At 37.5% G+C, this 18805-nt stretch overlaps 1 protein-coding gene across 1 annotated transcript in view; it reads left to right on the forward strand.

Annotated features, from left to right (window-relative positions):
- The window catches only part of NSD2 (nuclear receptor binding SET domain protein 2), a 98979-nt gene that overhangs the window by 43208 nt on the left and 36966 nt on the right, over nt 1–18805 (forward strand). The window contains exons 5-7 of the mRNA XM_062492627.1: nt 11388–11553; nt 15048–15214; nt 15556–16047. Of these exons, the coding sequence (XP_062348611.1) occupies nt 11388–11553; nt 15048–15214; nt 15556–16047 (825 nt within the window). The remainder of the gene's footprint in view (nt 1–11387; nt 11554–15047; nt 15215–15555; nt 16048–18805) is intronic.

Genomic DNA, 18805 nt, shown 5'->3' on the forward strand with positions numbered 1-18805 from the left:
CTGTTTCATCTTCACTGAAAAAAACTTTCTGGTTAGCTCCATTTTATCCAATATCTACATACTGGCAAAGATTTAAACACCCAGTAAGGGTAGAACTGAAACAGTCTGAGGATGATCTTCTAATTGTGTTTGTGATAGCTAAATACAGGAAGCTGGGGACAACTGAAGGTGATGATGTTTCTCTGATGTTTGCATCTAATCAGTAGAGACCAGCACAAAGCAACAAGTTCCCTTTGTAATATTGGAGAATGGAGTTTATCAAATGTTTTATTATCCCATTGCAGATGATACAGCCAGATCCAGTGATTGCTTGTTTTGTCTTCTTAATTGTCTTCTTAACTTCAAAAATAAAAAGAAAAATAAGTATGTGTTTTCAAGGGAAGGACTTGAATGTTTATCATCAGTTCTTAGGAATTGCTGGTAAAGCACAGCTAACTGTACTTGTCACAAAATGTGCAGCTAAGCTACCACTGGAGTCAGGATCTGTAGCTGTAGGATAAAATAACTCAGTTTATGTTTTCCTTTTTAGTAGGCTGTCTTGAGGTATCAGTTCCTGTCTTCAGGTGAGTGATAACACAGGCTGTGTGGCCGATGTCACCAGGATCCCAAAGGAGAAGGAGTAATGCTAAAAGTCTCTTCTGGGTGATCCCTTCAAGAACCAGAGAAATAACTTCTTACCCTTTTTGGAAGAGTTTCTGAGCTACTGTTTTGTATTAGCCCTTAGTAAAGGATTAAGTTTAGCTAAGCCTTGAGAACTTGTTAGTGCTAAGCAGCTCATGATGTGCAGCAGTAATTGTTACTTCAGAACTTTGAATTGTTTTTTCTTAATGCCTCATTGGAAAAGTATCTTAAAGAACCACTTGTTCTTTAAGAAGCACCAAAAAGCATACAGCATTATACTGGTTTGAGGGCAGATTAGAAGCTGTGAGTATTCTCAGAGTGGTTACAAAATTAATTGCAGAAAGGCTGAGTATTTGTTCAGGTTTTCCATACCAGACTTCCTGTTCTTGTATGTAAAAGTGGCTGAATAAAGCACACCTTTTACATAAAACTGTTGTCTCAATAAGTATTACCTAAATACATTTTTTGTCCTTTCTTTTCATAATCACATTGGTGGGAGAATCCAAATCAAGTATGAAATAATATCTTGAAGTGTTGACTAAGATGCTAAGAATAGCACCACCAAGTTGGATCAAGGAGCCGTTTGATTTAGCACCTCAGCTCGAGGTGGGGCTCAGTGGAGGAGGCACAATGGAGAGTACAGATAATCATGGAGTGATGTTCCTTTAGAATATATTCAGCCTCCAGCAGTTTGTGACTCGGAGGTTTCTGGAGCTGGTGACTTTGTATTTAATGGCTGTAGATGGCTAAATTCAGGAAAGGAGACCTCGGGTTCTTTTTAGGCCAGTGTGAGCTTTTTCAATGCAGTACATGAAGTAACTGGGCAATAGAGCAACTCTTTGACCTTTTCAATTTGCTGCCTGCTAGTTTTGCTAGATCCTCTCATAATAACAGAAGCAGGGATCATGGACTTCCATTGCTGATTGTTGCATAGATTTCTCACAAACCTGCTCCGTTCTTAATTTCAGCTTGACCTGTCCTAGGGTGTTGTTTTACATAATATAGAAGCAGTTCTAGAATGCTGCTTTGTGTTGCCCTATTTCTGAACTGTGCTGCCATTTGGGTTCTGCTGTCTTGTTTTTTTGGTTTTTTTTTCAGAATAAGGGACTAGAACAGTAGAGGACATTCAAAATACAAATGTCTTGTGAATGCATACAGTGGCATGTTAATGATTTTCTATGTTGTTCTCAATTTCATTATTTTTCATTATAAGTAATACTTAGCATATGATTGATTCCCAGCTGCTTCTGAGCAGTGAACCAGGTTTCTGTAGAAAAGAGCTGACCAGATGTAGCTAAGTCAAATTCAAAGAATGTTAGCATCTCTTGCATTTTTTCATACTTATTGATTTGTGCATTCCAGAGCTTTTTCTGTGTTCTGCTCTTTTGGGCATTATGGTGGACATGACAAATGAAGTAAAGTGGTGAGTAAGCCATCTCTGGAAGAAATAACTTCCCTTTACATGTCAGCAGCAGATGGTGTTGAGAGATTAATGGCAGTTTCTGGTTTTATAAGCTGACCAGATTTATTCTCAGTCACTGCACAGGTAATGTCATGATTTAAATGATATAAAATCTCACCTTTTTCATTTCCTGCTCCTATATTGACCACTATAGGTTGGTTTGGCAAGGAATTTGCTTCTTGTTTCACTGTTTGGGGTTTTTTTGTGCAAGATGTGGCAAAGCCTTTCTGTCACTGCTCAGTGGTCTGCTTAACCAAAATAATGCATGTCTAAGTCTCACATGTAGCAAGGAGTTAGATCTGCAGTTCAGGGTTGTGTTACTTGGATGGATTTACAGGCAGATATTTGGGAAACATTAGTGATCTGTACCAGATGTGATTTCTGGCCCTCATAGCCCCCTTCTGTCGAGAAAGAAAGAAAGAAAGAAAGATATTTTGTAGTAACCCTTAGGCAAAGTAGCAAAAGCAAAATATTTTGATCTGTCTTGGAGCAGTGGGTTAGGCCTCCTTTACAAGTTTCCTTGTTTTAGGGTGGATTTCATGTAGGGCAGATGAACTTTAGGTTCTCCAAAAGAGGTCTTCGTCCACAGACATAAATTTTATGTTTGTCTATTACTGTCTTTCATCATCTTTCTATTAGAAATAAAGACATCCAACTGGGCTAACTTTTATATTTTTTCTTTCTGTGAATATCTAAAGTACCTACAGGAGTTGTGCTCCCGTGCATCATAAAATGGCAGTAGCTAAAACTGTAGGTTGTCAACAATCAGAAATTAATTCCCTTCTCAGAAACACCATTTTTAAAAATTACTATTTTGGAAGCTTACTGGAAGAAGGAAAACTGAATCTTACTCATATTTTTGTTAAACAAGCTCTGCTGTGCTTGTGTGAGGAAGGGAATTTGTGACCTCATAGCAGCAACTAATGCTAGAAAAGCTTGATTTTGTTTATTTTTTGCTGTTTTGTTTGTTTGGTAAATAAATGACAACTTGAGTGTGCATTGTGGAAGTTTGTGATGAAGTGAAACAATTTGGGATCTTAGTTCTGCTGGAATTGATAGCACTTTGGTTCTGTGCATCATGATTTTGCACTGCAGAGATTGCCCTGTTTTAATATTCATATGGGGTTGGGGTTTTCCACGTTTTCTGTACATTATTCTTGCTGCAAATAAGGGGTGTTTCAGAAATAAGCTTCAGCATTGCCAAGTTAAGGTAATGTCTATCTGTTCAGGATTTTCTTGGTTGTCTTCCCCCCCCCCCCCCCCACCTGTCTCAGGCTTACTAACCACTGATTGGGCATTTCATGAAGGAGGACCTGCTAGGTTAATGTAACAGCACAACCTGTGAAACTTCTGAGGTATGGGAACTCATTTTAAAGGTCTGATCTCTCAAGCAAAGTAGTACTTGAACTGTGTCAAAATATTAGTTAACAGAGCCCTTTTATGCCAAATCAGCATTTGTTCTGTTGAAGCTTTCTCAGCTGCCTTAAGGAGTGTCCTTGTTATTAAAAAAAAAAAAAAAAGGTAGAGGTAAGTCTCTGCCTTCACCAGAAAACAATGTCCTGAATGTCCAGAAATGTAATGGCCTTTTGGCAGTGCTGTCTGGACTTGGGTTTTTCAGTTTTCTAACAATATTGGGATTCAGAACATGTACTCATGATGTCCTGGATGTTGGTGAGCTGCTGAGAGGACCTGTTCAGACAGCATCTTGGGAAAACTGTGTAGGGGTGTAGAAGAGTGCTAAAGATAAGGTCCTCTTACAGATTCTGATCTTGAAGAATGTGAAATCATGGTACATGCAGATAACCAGCTACATATGGATGTGGCATTCTGAAAATCTGTAGGTATGCTGACATGATTTAGCTTTCATTCTGTTATCCTGTGTGAAGTTCATATGGAAATTGTTCAGAAATAATCATTTCTCATGCCAGAGTTCCTCATGGCTCTACAGTTATGTTTTTACAGACTTCTGTAGCATCTTGTATCCACACTGTCTTACATACCCAGATACCACATTAAAAGTTTAAACCTTTGAGGGTGGGTGAAGGTTAGATATACAGGATATAGGCAGAAATCTTTTTCTAATACTCAATATAAAAGGTGGGTTTATTAATTCTGATCAAACATTATTTAGTTTAAATTTCTAAAACATGGAACCTTTCCTTAATAAGCTGGTAACTTAAAATTTAGGAGGTCATCTAAATGAAAATACAAAATAACAGTAAAACAGCTGAAAGAAACTAATATCCACGTTTTTAAGAAAGACTGAGGATTGGGAAGTGCTCCAGAACTGACATTTTACTCAATCTCTGAGTGATTTAATCTGTTTCTCTTCAACTCTACTCTGAAAAAAGAGTTGTGTCCTAGTTACTAAAATATCATGCTAAGTTTATGTCTGAAATACTTGCTTATACAGTGTTTGGGTAAAGGAAGACTGCTGGTTTGAGTAGACAGATTTGCTTTTAAATGAAATTTTCTCATCTGCTAGAGACTTGCTAATGAGGGAACCAAAGCCAGAAAAAAAAAATTAAATGAAACCAGTAGTTTACTGCTTGATTTGAAAGACAAATTTGAACTTCTGAATTGTTTATAAATTCACAACCTACATTCTGAATCCCTGTCTAAACTTAAATGAATTTTATTGTATTTTGTTTGCTTTTCCTCCTGGAGAGGAGAGTCCTGCATGGCGATATTCAACCTGCTGTCCACTAACTGCTTTAGATGAGTGTGTGAAAAGAAACAGAGGAAACAAACCTACTGTCATAAAACTTAATATGTGGTTTCAAACAGCCTCAACCAGCACAGAAGAGTTTTCAGATCTGCTGTGATTTTCTTCAGCATTTTTTTTTACACTATTTCATAGCTTTACCATCTAAGCATGTTGGAAAAAAAATCTGGGTTGTAGCAGGAAGATGAAAATACATTGTCGTCTGCAAACATAATTTTTCACACTGTCAGATTTGACCTCCTTTTAGTGCTAGAAGAAATTGAGTAAGTGGTTAGTAATAGAAGAAAATGAAAGATTACTTGATGAAATACATTTACTGTAATTGCTCTCAAAATTGAATTTGGAAGATTTTAGTTAAATATCTAGTTCAGTATAAAACAATTACAAATCTGAAAAATTTAACAAGCCAATTCAGAATAGAGTTTGTTTGCTTTTCTGTTATGATGTAGATATTTCATATGCACTTCCCCCTCAGTAGTCTTTACCTCACTGTATATTTTATGAGGTTGTTGCAGATTTAATTGTGCATATATGGATGCAATGGCCATTTGGGAGCTGCAGTCTTTTGAATGTTCTGTAGAAGTGTCCTCTTCTGTTTTATTGAAGATGGAACATAAAACTTTGCCAGTTCACTGCTTCTTTACGTTTCCTTACCCTTCTCCATTTTGTAGTGATAATTCCACATTTTCCCTTAATCTTGTGAGGTTCTAATTTCCTCTTTACTCTTCTGCCTGAAACATTCTTTGTAAGCAGTGGTTTGCCAAGTCTGTAATTGCACAGAATTCTTCCATTACAGTAGTGAACAGAATATCACAAGTGAAAAAAACTTCAGTTTTATTCTTAATGTATTCAATTACTTGTCATTTATTATCTAAATATACTCCCCCACATCCCAGAAGGGAGCTATTTGGATAAACCTAAGGCCTCTCAGGCCCTTTGGGGATAAACAGATTTATTATAATGTGTGAATTATAATCTTTAAAAAAAGTTAAAAAACACTTAGGCAGTAAGAGTTGTGAGGATACTGTATTTTTATAGACAGAGTCACTTAGAATGAGTGCTGGCCATTTCTTAACAGACTTAAGTTGCCACTTTTTTTTTTTTCAAAGCAAGAGTACATATTGAGGAGTTTGCATTGCCTTTGATTAGCTGTAGTTGTAGTTTTGGGGTTTGAAGTGATTTGAGTTAATGAGATTTTTGTCATCAGTCACAGAGTGAGAAGCAGCCATTTCTCTGTGTGGAATGACAGGGCAGCAGCACTTGGGGACAGCAGCTGCATCCCTGGGTTCCTTTGGCTGAAGACTCAGTGTTGATTAGTCTTTTGTCATATGAAATTCCTGAATTTTTCATGCAACAAGTTTTTCTAAGAACATAATTGTTATAGTGGTTTTCTGAGGAAGGAAGGCATAGAATTTTTGTTCTGTTACTCTGGGTTTTTTTGTCTTTTAGGTTATAATGTCCTTAATCATTGGGGAATTCAAGTGGCAAAATATGACGAAAATAATATTTTCTGTTCTGTTCTGTTGCTCCCTTCTTCTCCAGACACAACCAGCCACGTCCCCTGAATCTCTGAATGGAATGAAGGTTTTTCTACAACCATTTACTTACTTCTCTATCTGTGTTGATAGACAGGCAAGACAAGACATTTTCACTTACATTTTCATTACACAGGTCCATGGGAGACAATAAGACTTCTGGTTGATGAAGCACAGCACAAATACATTGAAGGAAGAGAAAAATAATATGTGTTTGGACAGCAACCAATCTTAGCTATTTCTTTCATGGGAAAAGGAATAGGTTTGACTAAGTTTTTGTGTTCTAACTAATTAAAATAAATTTTAATTGCATATATTCTGTTTAGGAGTCTTGATTATTCTGGTTTAGTTTCTTTGTAATGTGAGGAGCTTTGTTTTTATCCTGGCCTGCAACTGCACGTCCAGCAGTCTGTGTTTGTAGCATGGCCTTCTGTTGTAGTGAAAGTGGAAGCTCTTTGGTACAGAGTGAGACTGAATTGAAAATTAAAATGGAAATACCAGATATCTGCATCTTAAGCTTTTCAATATGTACTTCTAGCACAGAAAAGAGCATTTACTGTCTTTACTTATCTTAATAGTTCATACTTTTATGTCCAATATTAAATTCTTGTGATGCACTCCTCACCAGTTCTCAACGTTGTTCTTTGTATAATCCCTTTATGACAATTACCAGGGGATTTTTTTTATGATTTCTGTAGCTTTTCTATATACTGAAGTAGTAGTTCTTTGATGCTCAAAGTAATTAGCAATAATTTTGAAGGGTTATAATTCCTTGCATGTATGTGCACATGAGCATAAACACACAAAACAGCTGAAATACATGCAAAACACCAGTGACTACATTTAAAAGGGATAAAGTAATATCAATCTGATACCACCTAATAAGCCTTCTAGGTGTTTTTTAAAAAATTACCTTTCTCCCTTGTTTACTAAAAATTCATCATGGTGTTTTTGTAGCACCTAAAGCTCTCAAAACAGTAAGGATGCTACCCTTATGTGAGTTTGGTTTTGGTTATTTTAAGATACTTTTAAGCTTTGAAATTAACCTGTTTGGTCATGTCATGAACAAACATGTTGTGTTCTTGTCTCATCGTATTCATTAGGCAGATAAGAGCTAAATGGAAGTTGATTGGCCTCTTTTGAGCAAGTATAGCTAAAGTTAATTAAATACTAGTGTTTTCTATGGCCAAGCCACTTCTTTGGGCTGGTAGAATGTTGACAGCAGTGCTTGTCAATCTGCCTGTCACTCATTGCCTGTGAAAGTGCTGAGGGAATGACAAACAAATCTGTCATATGTTAAGGAAAGAGGAAAGGCATGTTAAATTTCGGTTTATTTTTCAGTCCTTCTCAGGCTGTTGCAGCTGCTGGCCCAGATGAGTTTTTGAGGATTCTGCTTCTCTTCAAGTCATAATTTCTCAAAGGAAAACTCAGTTGCTATAAAGGAATTACTCAATTTTCACACTCCACATCCTCCTGGACAGAATAAACTTGAAATCCATCTAGCTGCCTTTCCAAGCAATTGTTTCATTACTCCAGAAAGTCAGGAATTTCTGTATCTGCCACACTGAGTAGTGCAAAGCCTGTGGAATGGCTGTGTATTCAGTGTTGGGATTAGTCTGTGTGGAAGTCATCACCTCCTCACCTCGCTGTTGCCCATGTTTGTAAATTCTCTGCAGTCTCATGTTTGAAATGGGAACAAAATCCTCAAAGTAGAAAAGTAATCTGAGCCCGAGCTGTTTCATTCTGATGTTTAGAATTACTGGTTTAAAGTCTGGGGCTAAGGTGATGGCTGAGGTGGGAGCTCCTCAGGCTGCAGAGCTTCCTATAATTAAGGGAGAGGTGGAGGAAATTCTGCAATTAAATGGTTTTAATTCTGGCAAAATTGCAGTAAAAAGTAGTGGGATGGGGCATATGCAGGTCAGTCCAGACTTATTTAGCAGTGACAGAACCAGAGAGTGTTCTGTTCTCCTCTGCAGCACAGGAAGCTTGTTGACATTAATGGGAAAGAGATCTAATTACAAGCGAGAACAATTTCAAGAAACGAAAAGTCATAAAAAAAGACACAAAGGAGCCAGAATTTGAGGGGAAGGTATTTTAAAATAGTTTCATTTTGTGTGATCTTACTTTTCTTTACAGTTGGGTTCTAAACCAGGAGTCTCCTATCTTAATTTGTTTGCTTAAGTATGATCACAGGAAGAGTTGGTCAGGCCTTGCAGGAGGTGCTCCCTGCCTTCTGGTGCTCACAGGAACTGGGCTTCTAGTCCTGCCTCTCCATCTTCCATGGCTGCAGTCAGATGCCCTGTGCTCTCTGACCACATTGTTATGAGTTCAGACTTCCCTAAACAACAATTTCTGTTTCCTTTGGAAGGAAAAAGAAACTGCAAGCCAAATTACCTTTTTTTATTTACCACTTTGTAACTTGACCGTGTTCTTCTGTTCTTTAAAAATGCAGAGAATACAAGTGTCTCATAAAGATGCTTTAGTGGCAAATTTGTTTAGAAATTATTTCTTGCTGCCTTCACATTAATAATTAAAATAACTCTACCGGGATACCAAAGTAAAATCTATACATATGACTGCATTTGGTTTGCAAAAATGTTTCTGAGAAGAAGTATTGAAGAAACTGTTGATGTCCTACAGCTGCATGTCCAAAGTGCATGCCAGGAATTGCACCTCATTGTTTACTACTGAGCTACTTAATGAATACATCTGAGAAATTCCCAGAATGAGAAAATCAAACTAAACCAGAATGGTGTGGGAAAGTAAGATGGAAGTGAGCAAGTGATGGTATTTTCTATAGACTTCTAAAAAATCTCATATGAGATCTCCATAGATATAGAATGCTGTGCTCTATTTTGCCATTCTTTTAAAGTATGAGTGTGTTATCCATAGAAAAAAGCGTAAATACACCAAGCCTGCCATCGATAAACCTGGCAGGTTTCGTGAGAGCCTGTAATTTTCAGGTTTTTTATCATGATCCAGTACAGTAAAAGAATTCTAGGCATTTCTAAAATTTTGTGAAGTGCTTGTAGACACATTGGAATGTGATATTCACCCCTGTACTGCCACCCCTTTTATATTATGCTGCAGTTAGAAACCACTGCTAGAGCCTTTTCATTATTCCAGCCAGCTCCCTCTCAGACTGGAGTCATAAATCTTTGTAGCTCAGTTGCACTTTCTGAATAATACAGGGAGCCATAAATTAAAAATGAGTTTCATACTCCTGAGTAACTTTGGCATTTCTGAAGAGTTGACTCATTGAAAAAAAATTTCATTCTGCCTCTTCACTTGAAATGCTGAAGTTGGTTTGTGTGTGTTAGGTTTGTTTTTTCCAGACCTGCCCCTGGCATGTGGGCTTCTTAATTTTTAGCTTTTAAGCATAACTTTTCTCATCATGTCTAACAGCTAGAAAGAGTATTTGATTTTTCACATCTGCTTGGAATCTTTTAGGTCAGTTGAGAGTGCTGGACTTTGAGGCAAGCTCGCAGGAGAGGTTTTCTGACAGTCTTAGAGAATTCTCAGAGAGCCAAAAACCTTGAGACATGGGAACATAGCTCTAGCTGGAGTCACATGAGCCTAGTCTAAATTCATCAGAAAAGCTGAATCACTGGATGAGTAATTGTCCCTAGCAGTCAGAGGACATGGCTTCATGTATGTTTACCAAGCAGAGCTTTAAAAGCTTTGATAAGTGGATTTCTGAGTACATTGAATTTTGAGGGTTTTGCCTGGATGTACCTCTGTGTTTGAGTTTGAGCACATAAATCTCTATACAGTTGCAGCACAAACTCAAAGATTTTTGTTGTTTGTGTTTGGAAAATAATGTGCAGTTATTTATGGGAATATTTTCTGGATTTGAAAATCTGTACATGGTGAAGCGACCTACTCTGGTTCAGCGTAATGCTCCCAAGTACTTGTTTCTAAATTTTTTATTTCTGCTTTCTTAACCAGCTTCTTTCTTTCCTCTTGCTGCTTTTAATTAAATTTTAACTGCTTTCTGAATGATGAGCTGGTACTATACAAGATGAATGGTAAATGTTGCATATAAATTTAGTATTAGAAAATTAAAAAGGAGATTCAAAATACGTGATTTCATAAAATATGTGATATGCCTGTAGTGAGACACCTGTGCTTTTTTGCAGTTAGTGCTTACCTGCATAAAGGTGCACTCTGTTTAAATCAAATACAACCAATGAAGCCAAAAAGACAACATGAAGCAAACTCTGTGAAATGGTTTTAGTTGGTGAAAACATGCTGTGGTGCTGAACTTTGTTATGATATAGTAGAAATGTGTCTGTGGTAGGGGAACCTGAAACACCCTAAATCTATCCCTTGAAGTGGAAATAGTTCTGAAATTGTATTCCAATAGCTAAAACAGCATTAGAGCATCAACAGCACACTCACAAACTTGTACTGCTTGAACTGGAACAGAAAAATGTCTCACAAAAGTATGTGGGGAGTGGTTCATGTTACAAGTTCTCAGTAGGTAAAAAAAACAGCTGAAAGATGGAGGGCTTGGGGTTTTAAAGCTGGTTATTTATGTGGATTCTATTCAGACATAAAGACAGTATTTCAGTCTGTTCTAACCTGGGTTTTTTGTTTGGTTTTAGTTTTTATGAGGGTTTTTTAAAAATCTGATAGTACAATTGTGTGTATAGTTCTTAACTTGAGTTAATATTCAATACAGAGGGAGGTTGATTCTTCCACATCTACATCCAGTGCTCAGGTAATGGATTTGAAATCAAAGTAATCTTTCCTGATGGTCTCTCAGCAGTTATGTGAAAAGATAAGGCAAGCAACAGTTACTTGCCCATATTTCTAATTAAAAACAAAACTGTAGCTGGAATGTGGATGTTTTTTCCTGTTAGAGAACAAAAACTATGACTTAAAAGTTTTCATTACGCATGAAGTGCAATTATTGTTTACTAGCAAACACAACAGCACTTTATTCTTATGAGCTATTTCTTATTTTCCTCCTGTTACCACTGGTGCATATCTGAAAAAAAGATTATGATCAGTTTGGGTTTTTTTCTTTTTGTCTTTTAAGGTTCCTGCTAAGAGAGATGCAACTCAAAGTACCATCAAAGAGGAAAAAGTCCATCTGTTGAAGTATAATATAGGTGATTTAGTGTGGTCAAAAGTATCTGGTTTCCCCTGGTGGCCATGTATGGTTTCTGCTGATCCTGTTCTCCATGCCTACACTAAATTAAAAGGTATGTAATTCTGATTTCTTCAGGTATACAAACTGATTGCTTTGGAAGAAGTCTGCTCTCCATCTATGCAGTTGATCAGCAACTTGTCAACAGGAATGTTAAAATAATGTAAATGCTATTCTTGAGCATACAGCAGTGTGTCTTTTAAGTCAAGTGTTCTCTGAAAGGTACCAAAATTGTGATCTGTCAGGCTGCGTGGAGTCTTGTTAAAAAAAGAAAAAAAACCTGACGGTGTTTTTCATTGTTTCTGTGAAGATGCTTGGTGAATTGATACAGGCTAAAAATTTTAAGATGATGGGAATTAAATATTCCTGATGATTATGGTTTGCTAAAAGCAGTCCATAATTCGGGCAGCCAAATTTTCTCTGATTCATAGAGTCAATGCTGATTGGTTGATTTTAAATGCAGGAACTGCCAAATGTTAATGAAATTTAGGTATGAATCTGTATAATTTCTTAATATGATTTGTACCTTTGTTCTCTGTTCTGAACCTGAAATTTTTGAGGCTTAATCGCAATAAGTATTTAGACTACACATTAAGGAAGGGTTGGAAGGGCTGGAAGTAGTGAAGCACTGGGGTGGATTGCCCAGGAAAATGGTCTTATTCATAGGAGTTTCTAAAGAACAAATTAAATTAATATCTCTAGGATTATAGCTAGATTCAAAATTGGTAATAAACTAAATGACTTCTTGAGAACCTTCTTAAGGATTCATAATACAGTTGTTGGAATAGTTATTATAGACTCATCAGACAGATTTTCCTTGTAGCAGTCTTTCAGAGTTTGGATCAGGCAGTCCTGTCATTTTTAGTCTTTTGTATTGTTAGGTCTATTATGACATAAAGAGATGGATTTTGAGAGTAGGAGAGCTGTTTATTTGTTCCTAACAGTTGCTCTGTCCCTTGAAATGAGCAAGGTTTATGTTCATTATCAGGAATCTTCGTGGTACATCTTTATCAGAAACTATAGAAACAGACCCAGCAAAAGCCAATACCAAATGTCTGAATGCAGCCTGTGGAGCAGGAACAGAAGGAAGGGAGCACATACTTTATAATGTTAATGTCTCTCTCTTTGAAGTAATGGGAATGATGGTGATTTCTCCTGCTTGCTCTGGAGTTGGTTTGTGCCTGCCTTTTCTTTGAGGAGTTGAGTCAGGATCTGGGCAGCCATCCTGACTACTAAATGCACTCTGATGTGTGTATTTCCATCATTAGGTACTTCCACTCTTAGCTTCCATCTACTCTTCATTATTTAGGCACTATCAAAAGTCTCTTGCAAAAAGAAAAGGTCTTCTATCCAGGAGCTGTAGAAATACTGAGCTACATCTCGTGTGTTTCTCATTTCTAGGCTTAGGATGAAGTGTTTATAAGCAGTCTGAGTTCTGGATGTTGATATTTGATGTGTTCATTACAGCGATTAGGCTTGATAAAAATTAGTAACTTATAACTCGTGGGATGTACAGTTTTGCATAAGAAAGTCTGTACTGAGTCTGGCTATTGAATATCCTGTCTCTGGCTGTGGTCAACCACAGATGCTCAGATACAGAGAAGCACCAGGGAAGGGGTGGGTTCCCAGAACACTCTCCCAAACTGACTAGCTGTTGTTTCAAACTAGTTGTTTCAGGATTCTGTGGGCCAAAAATTAAGTTTCCCTATGTAACAATCATCAGAGAATGCCACTATTTTATCCAGCAGCATTGGTACAAAATCACCTCTCAGAGAATACCTGAAGATTCACCACTAGGTTTAGTGACTCTAGTGGTAGGCACTGTTATTTTGTCTCCTTAATTAGGCAATTACAGCTGTCCAGCATTACAGTGCAAAAGGAGCACAGTGTCTGCCTGCTTGGCCAATGGGCTGTTGGCAGATCTTTGCTGGTGGCTGGAAGCATCCTGTGTTATCTCTGTATGCAGCCAGGGCATCTTGGTAAAATAGATTAAGTCATAGATTAAGTCCTAAGAGCTCTATATCACTACTTAAGCATTTTCTTGATGAGAACAAAGTAACTACTGTGCAAGAGAATTGTTCCTGACTATGCAACACTGGAACGTGATGTTAGACTACTGATGGATGTGTGATGTGTACAATCCCAAGACTTTCCCTATGCTCTTCCTCTAGATTCTCATACCTGATCTCAGATTGAGTCATTATTGTTCCTGTAGTTCTCATATATGTTTTTATATACGTTGTAAGTTTGTAGTTGTTATAAAACATTACATGTATATATTAAAATCTTTTCCCCTACCATTAATTAGGTTGATTTCATTTTACCCTTCCATATACCACATTTTACAACAAGATTAATTAAATAACCATTGGCTGAATCACCATGAAAAGAAAGTTCTTTCTAGCTCTAGAAACCCCAAAAATAGTGTATAAAGCAGTAAACTAGATCTATTTGGTGACTAAGCCTGAAGACATGCAGTGCATGAATAATCTAATGGAATCTAGACCTAGTTTGAAGTCACCTGTAAGAGAATTGTGGGTGTTGCTTGTATCTACTGGGTGTCCATCCTTACCTGAGTTCCTCTGCTGTCCAGTCTGTGTGTTGGACAGACTGGTGAGGTGACACTGGAGGAACCACAGATACTGTAGGGAGCATAATTGATCTAGCAGGATTAACTTTGGAAACACACAAGTGCAGGTTAAAACCTTTTCTATTTTTAAGCAAGACCGTTATTTGAACACTTAGCAAATCTACAAGTTCTAATGAACAAGGTGTTAGAGGACATCTTAAGTGTGATCTCTTACCCTGCCTTTTAGAAATTCATTGTTAACTATGAACCCTTTGATGAAATTTGAAAGTGGTTTCTTCCCCCCTTTTCTGTAGAATAGTTGAGACCTTTGGAAGGGAAAGGTTGCATGCCTGTATCATACCACAGTGAGACAACATTCATCTTGTTTTTCTAGGGGGAAAAAAACAGAATGCGTTTAGTTTCAGAAGAAAAAATGTTTCTTATTAAGGTTTAAAACTCTCCATTCCACCAGCTAAATCCTTTTTTGATTTCTTTGATTCCTGAAAAATTTTGATTATTATGAAGCTTTGATTGTAAGGCTTAAACCCAGATTAAGTATGTGTCTCTGTTTAAGAATATTTAAAGATAAAGTTTAGGAGACTCAGAGAGAGGCTGAGTGCACAAGCTCTCCAAGCTGTGGAATTTTCTCAGTGTTCATTGAGAAATGAATGCTAAATTCATTTTCAGCAACACCCAGACCTACATGTAAAGTTAATGTACACGGAAAACTGACAGGTGTTTGGAACCTGAAGTTAGTTTAGCCAAGCATATTCTTGCTGGGAATTAAACAATTGAGCTTTTGGGCAAGACTCTATACATTATATCTCAGAGACTTTCAGGCTGGTTTAAGTGGGTTTTTGAAAGGTTATTGAGTTTTATTGTGCTTTTGTTCTGGCAACTGTAGTAGCTTACAGACTTCAAGTCTGAAAGTGCAGGGTCTTACCAGAGTCTATATCTTAAATACACTTTTTAATTTTCAGGACAGAAAAAGAGTTTTCGTCAATATCACGTTCAGTTTTTTGGAGATGCCCCAGAGCGAGCATGGATATTTGAGAAGAGCCTGGTGCCCTTCAAGGAAAAAGACCAGTTTGAACAATTGTGCCAAGAGAGTGCAAGACAAGCCCTTACTAAAGCAGAGAAAATAAAGGTAAGAGGTTACCAAATGAGGCAAGATTTGGAGCTTTTTATTTTAGCATTACTATAAAAAGCTTAAAGACCGCTTGTTTTATAGTATCTTGCAGCCTTACATTTCATTTACAGATGCAGAGGATGGGGTGATTTGCCATTGTTTGTTACTCAGTAAAAGTTAGTACTCTTCTGCTTTGTCATGGATTGATGTGTGGTGTCAGTACTATCAAATACAGCTCCATTTGAACTCTGAATTACAGATCTGCATGACAGTTAGTCTCTTGGGATTGTTTTCTGTTAATGTCAGCATTTTGAAAACACAAGTGGGCAGATTCCTCACACGATTGTCTCCTCTTGCAGAAGCTAAAGCCTGTGTCAGGGAAGCTGCGGCCGCAGTGGGAGATGGGTGTGAAACAAGCCAGTGAAGCAGTGGGCATGACAGTGGAGGAGCGCAAGGCCAAGTACACCTTCATCTATGTCAGGGACAGACCTCATCTTAATCCTCGAGTGGCAAAGGAGGTTGGCATTGCTGTGGAACCCTTGGAGGAGATGGATGAGTCATCCTACTCAAATGAAGAAACCACTCCAAATCTGAAATCGATGAAGGAGTCTGGCATTCCTAGCAAGAGGAGGAGAAGGACATCAAAACTGTCTGCTGCTGATGATATGCAAGAGAGCAGTCAGTTGGAGGATAAGAATACCACTCCTCAAAAGTCAACTGAACAGGCAGAATCCAAAAGAGGGATAGGCTCCCCTCTCAATAGAAAGAAAACTCCAGCGTCTACTCCACGAAGCAGAAAGGGCGATGCAGTATCTCAGTTTTTGGTCTTTTGTCAGAAGTACAGAGATGAGGTTAGTCTCTTTTAGCTGTTATTATTGTTGATTGCCTCTTCTCATTTCTGTACTCGAGGAAACTTCTTTACTTTAGTAAACAAAAATTAGCTATTACTGCACAATCCATAATATTCTGGGTTTGTCGAGGCATGCCCACATCAAATCTTATTCTAGACAGAAATAGAGAAAGGGGATGTAAGGGAGCAGTATAAACAAGATGGTGGTAACTGCCTTTGTATTTCAAGCAAACATTGTGTTAGCCCACATAAACTAATAGTCCTTTGTACTAGCCAAATTTTGTCTTTAATATATGTACAATATAATACACGTGCATATATATATGCTCAGGTAGATATAACAGAGATTATGCTTTTTGTGGCAATTTGCTTGTAGATAGTTTTTACATTCTTTCTGAGGACATGGCTCAACCATGGCTCATGGTTGCTTCTTTGTGTTCCCTTATCTTTGAGCACCTCAAAACCTCATTTACTTACCCGGAACCTTTTGCTGAACTTCAAAAGAAGCTGCTTACCAAAGCTTGTAAAAATTACTGTCAGTGTATGCAATCTGCTGGGACAGAAACTAGGTCCTCTTGAGGCACTTACTCTCCATTACAAGTAGAATAAATAAATACCTTGTTATCAACATTTTTTAGGAAGACTGTTAAAAGTGTAAAAGCAGTACTGCTGGTGTAGCTCATTACTTTAAAATCAGGACTATCATTTTTCTGCTTATAACCTTTTGCAGAACTATTCCATTATCTGAAGATAGTGTGATAGCTTACATTTTCTTGTATTTGTACTGTTACATATTGTTCACAGAAGGATCAGGATGTGACTGATCCTGACAGTCAGTGGTGACTTTATCATACTCTTTAGCTACTGAATGGGTGACTTCATTATAGCATTTTTGCATTAGAAAATAATTAGTAGATGTAAACTTTATAAAGAAATATTGGAAAGCAGATGCTGTTGTACAGAAGTCAATTAGTTGTGGTTCAACTTGGGATCATATTAGATCATTGAAACTTAAGCTAATATTGAGAATGAAAATAAGCACAGTGTTACATAAACCTTTTTGTGGCTTTGGTTAAATTGAGAAAAGCATTGGCATTGCAGTTTGCTGGCTCTGGAAACGGTTTTGTAGCCAGACCATTAAATACAGATTTTGACCTACTAATTATGAAAAGCTGTATGGGTAAATCATCTGTCTCATGTTGGAGACACATGAGTTCTAGTCACAGTTCTTCTGGAAGTGGCATTCCGAGTGGGAATTACCTTGGCCTTCAATGTATGTAGCAAGAAGTCTTTTGCAATAGTGAGGGATGTAAAATTGCTTCTGTGGAAGAAGTGAAATTGTGATGACTGGCTTTATGGACTCTTAGCCAAACATACCTTGCAGAGAAGAGACATGCTAAGTCTCTGGTATTTCTGTTTTCTTTGCTAGTTATCAGGCTTTGTTCCCTACTGTGGTTATACTGTAATTCTCAAATTAATAGATGGAAAATATGAAGACTATTAGAGTATATGAAACTGAAGAAATGCTTTGTCTTCTGCGTCATTCCAGAAAATTGAAAAGCTTTCTTAAACTTGAAATTTTCACTGATGATAGTGGCTAATGTTGCACAAAGTTTAAGTAGAAGGAAGTTTAAAAATACTGTATATTCATAGAGAGAGGGCATCCTACCATTTCTGCCTAGAATACCTTTTAATAAGATCTATCATGAAAATCCAAATCTGCCGGAATGTGTGATCCATTCTAACAGGTACAGAAACACTTCTTGTGGGTAGAACAGAACTAGGCTGTGAAAGCTGCAGATACCTCTAAGTGATTGTCAGAAGAACCTGTCTTCCCTTTGTCTTGATTGGAATTTGACAGGCAAAGTGAGGAAACACCAATTTAGATATTTATGCTTTTTGCCTTTCATGTTGCTTTTAGAATGGCATGTTCATGCCATTGGTGGAAGGTGGAGATTGTACCCTATATAGTTGTCTACTAATTGGAGTGTCCCCTTCTGTTAGGCTTATGTGGTTCAACTTGGTATGACTTTCACCAAGAGTTTGTTGTGTTGTGTTTTAGATGTTCTGATGCTTTAGAAAGAGTGATAATGTTGGCTAAAAAACAAACCTGGTTTTGAGCTACTTGTATTGGTGACACTGGAGAGTTTAGTGTATGGCTTTCTTAGTATTTGCATATAGAAACTTAGAAAAAAGGAACATCAGAGACCCAGAAGAGGCTCTGCCCCCAGTCTTGGGAGGGGACAGAAGTCAAAGGGATGACTGAAGACTACTCTTGCAGGGCCTTTAGTAATACCAGGCTCTCTTAAAAGTAGAGCCATTTCTGCTGTGTCTTGCTTGGCTTTGTGTGGTAGTGGGATTCATATATCGGTTTGATTTTAGTATTATTTAACTGCTGGAAAGTGTTTTTAATGATTTAAGAGACACACTTCCCACATCCCTGAGGGAGGTGCTGAAAGCTTGGAGCGCTTTTGCGGTTGTAGTGACGCGTTAAGTGTTTTGTGCTGTTACCGGAGGAGTAAAGATTTGTTTTGTACTGTTACATTGTGTGCTTCCCATGTGAAAAATATAAGCCCTAGTGAGCATTGGAAGGATCTGACTGGAGATAAGTAGGTAGCATTCAAGTGACAGGCAGACAGCTACACTTGTTTATATTAATTGATTTGGCCTTGAGTCTGTTGTCATGAAAATGAAGAATAATTTCACTAACAGAGAGACTTTGGAGAAGACTACTGAGCATTTTCCTTGGAGGCCTTATT

This window comes from Cinclus cinclus, chromosome 5, assembly GCF_963662255.1.
Source record: "Cinclus cinclus chromosome 5, bCinCin1.1, whole genome shotgun sequence".
Taxonomy (NCBI): domain Eukaryota; kingdom Metazoa; phylum Chordata; class Aves; order Passeriformes; family Cinclidae; genus Cinclus; species Cinclus cinclus.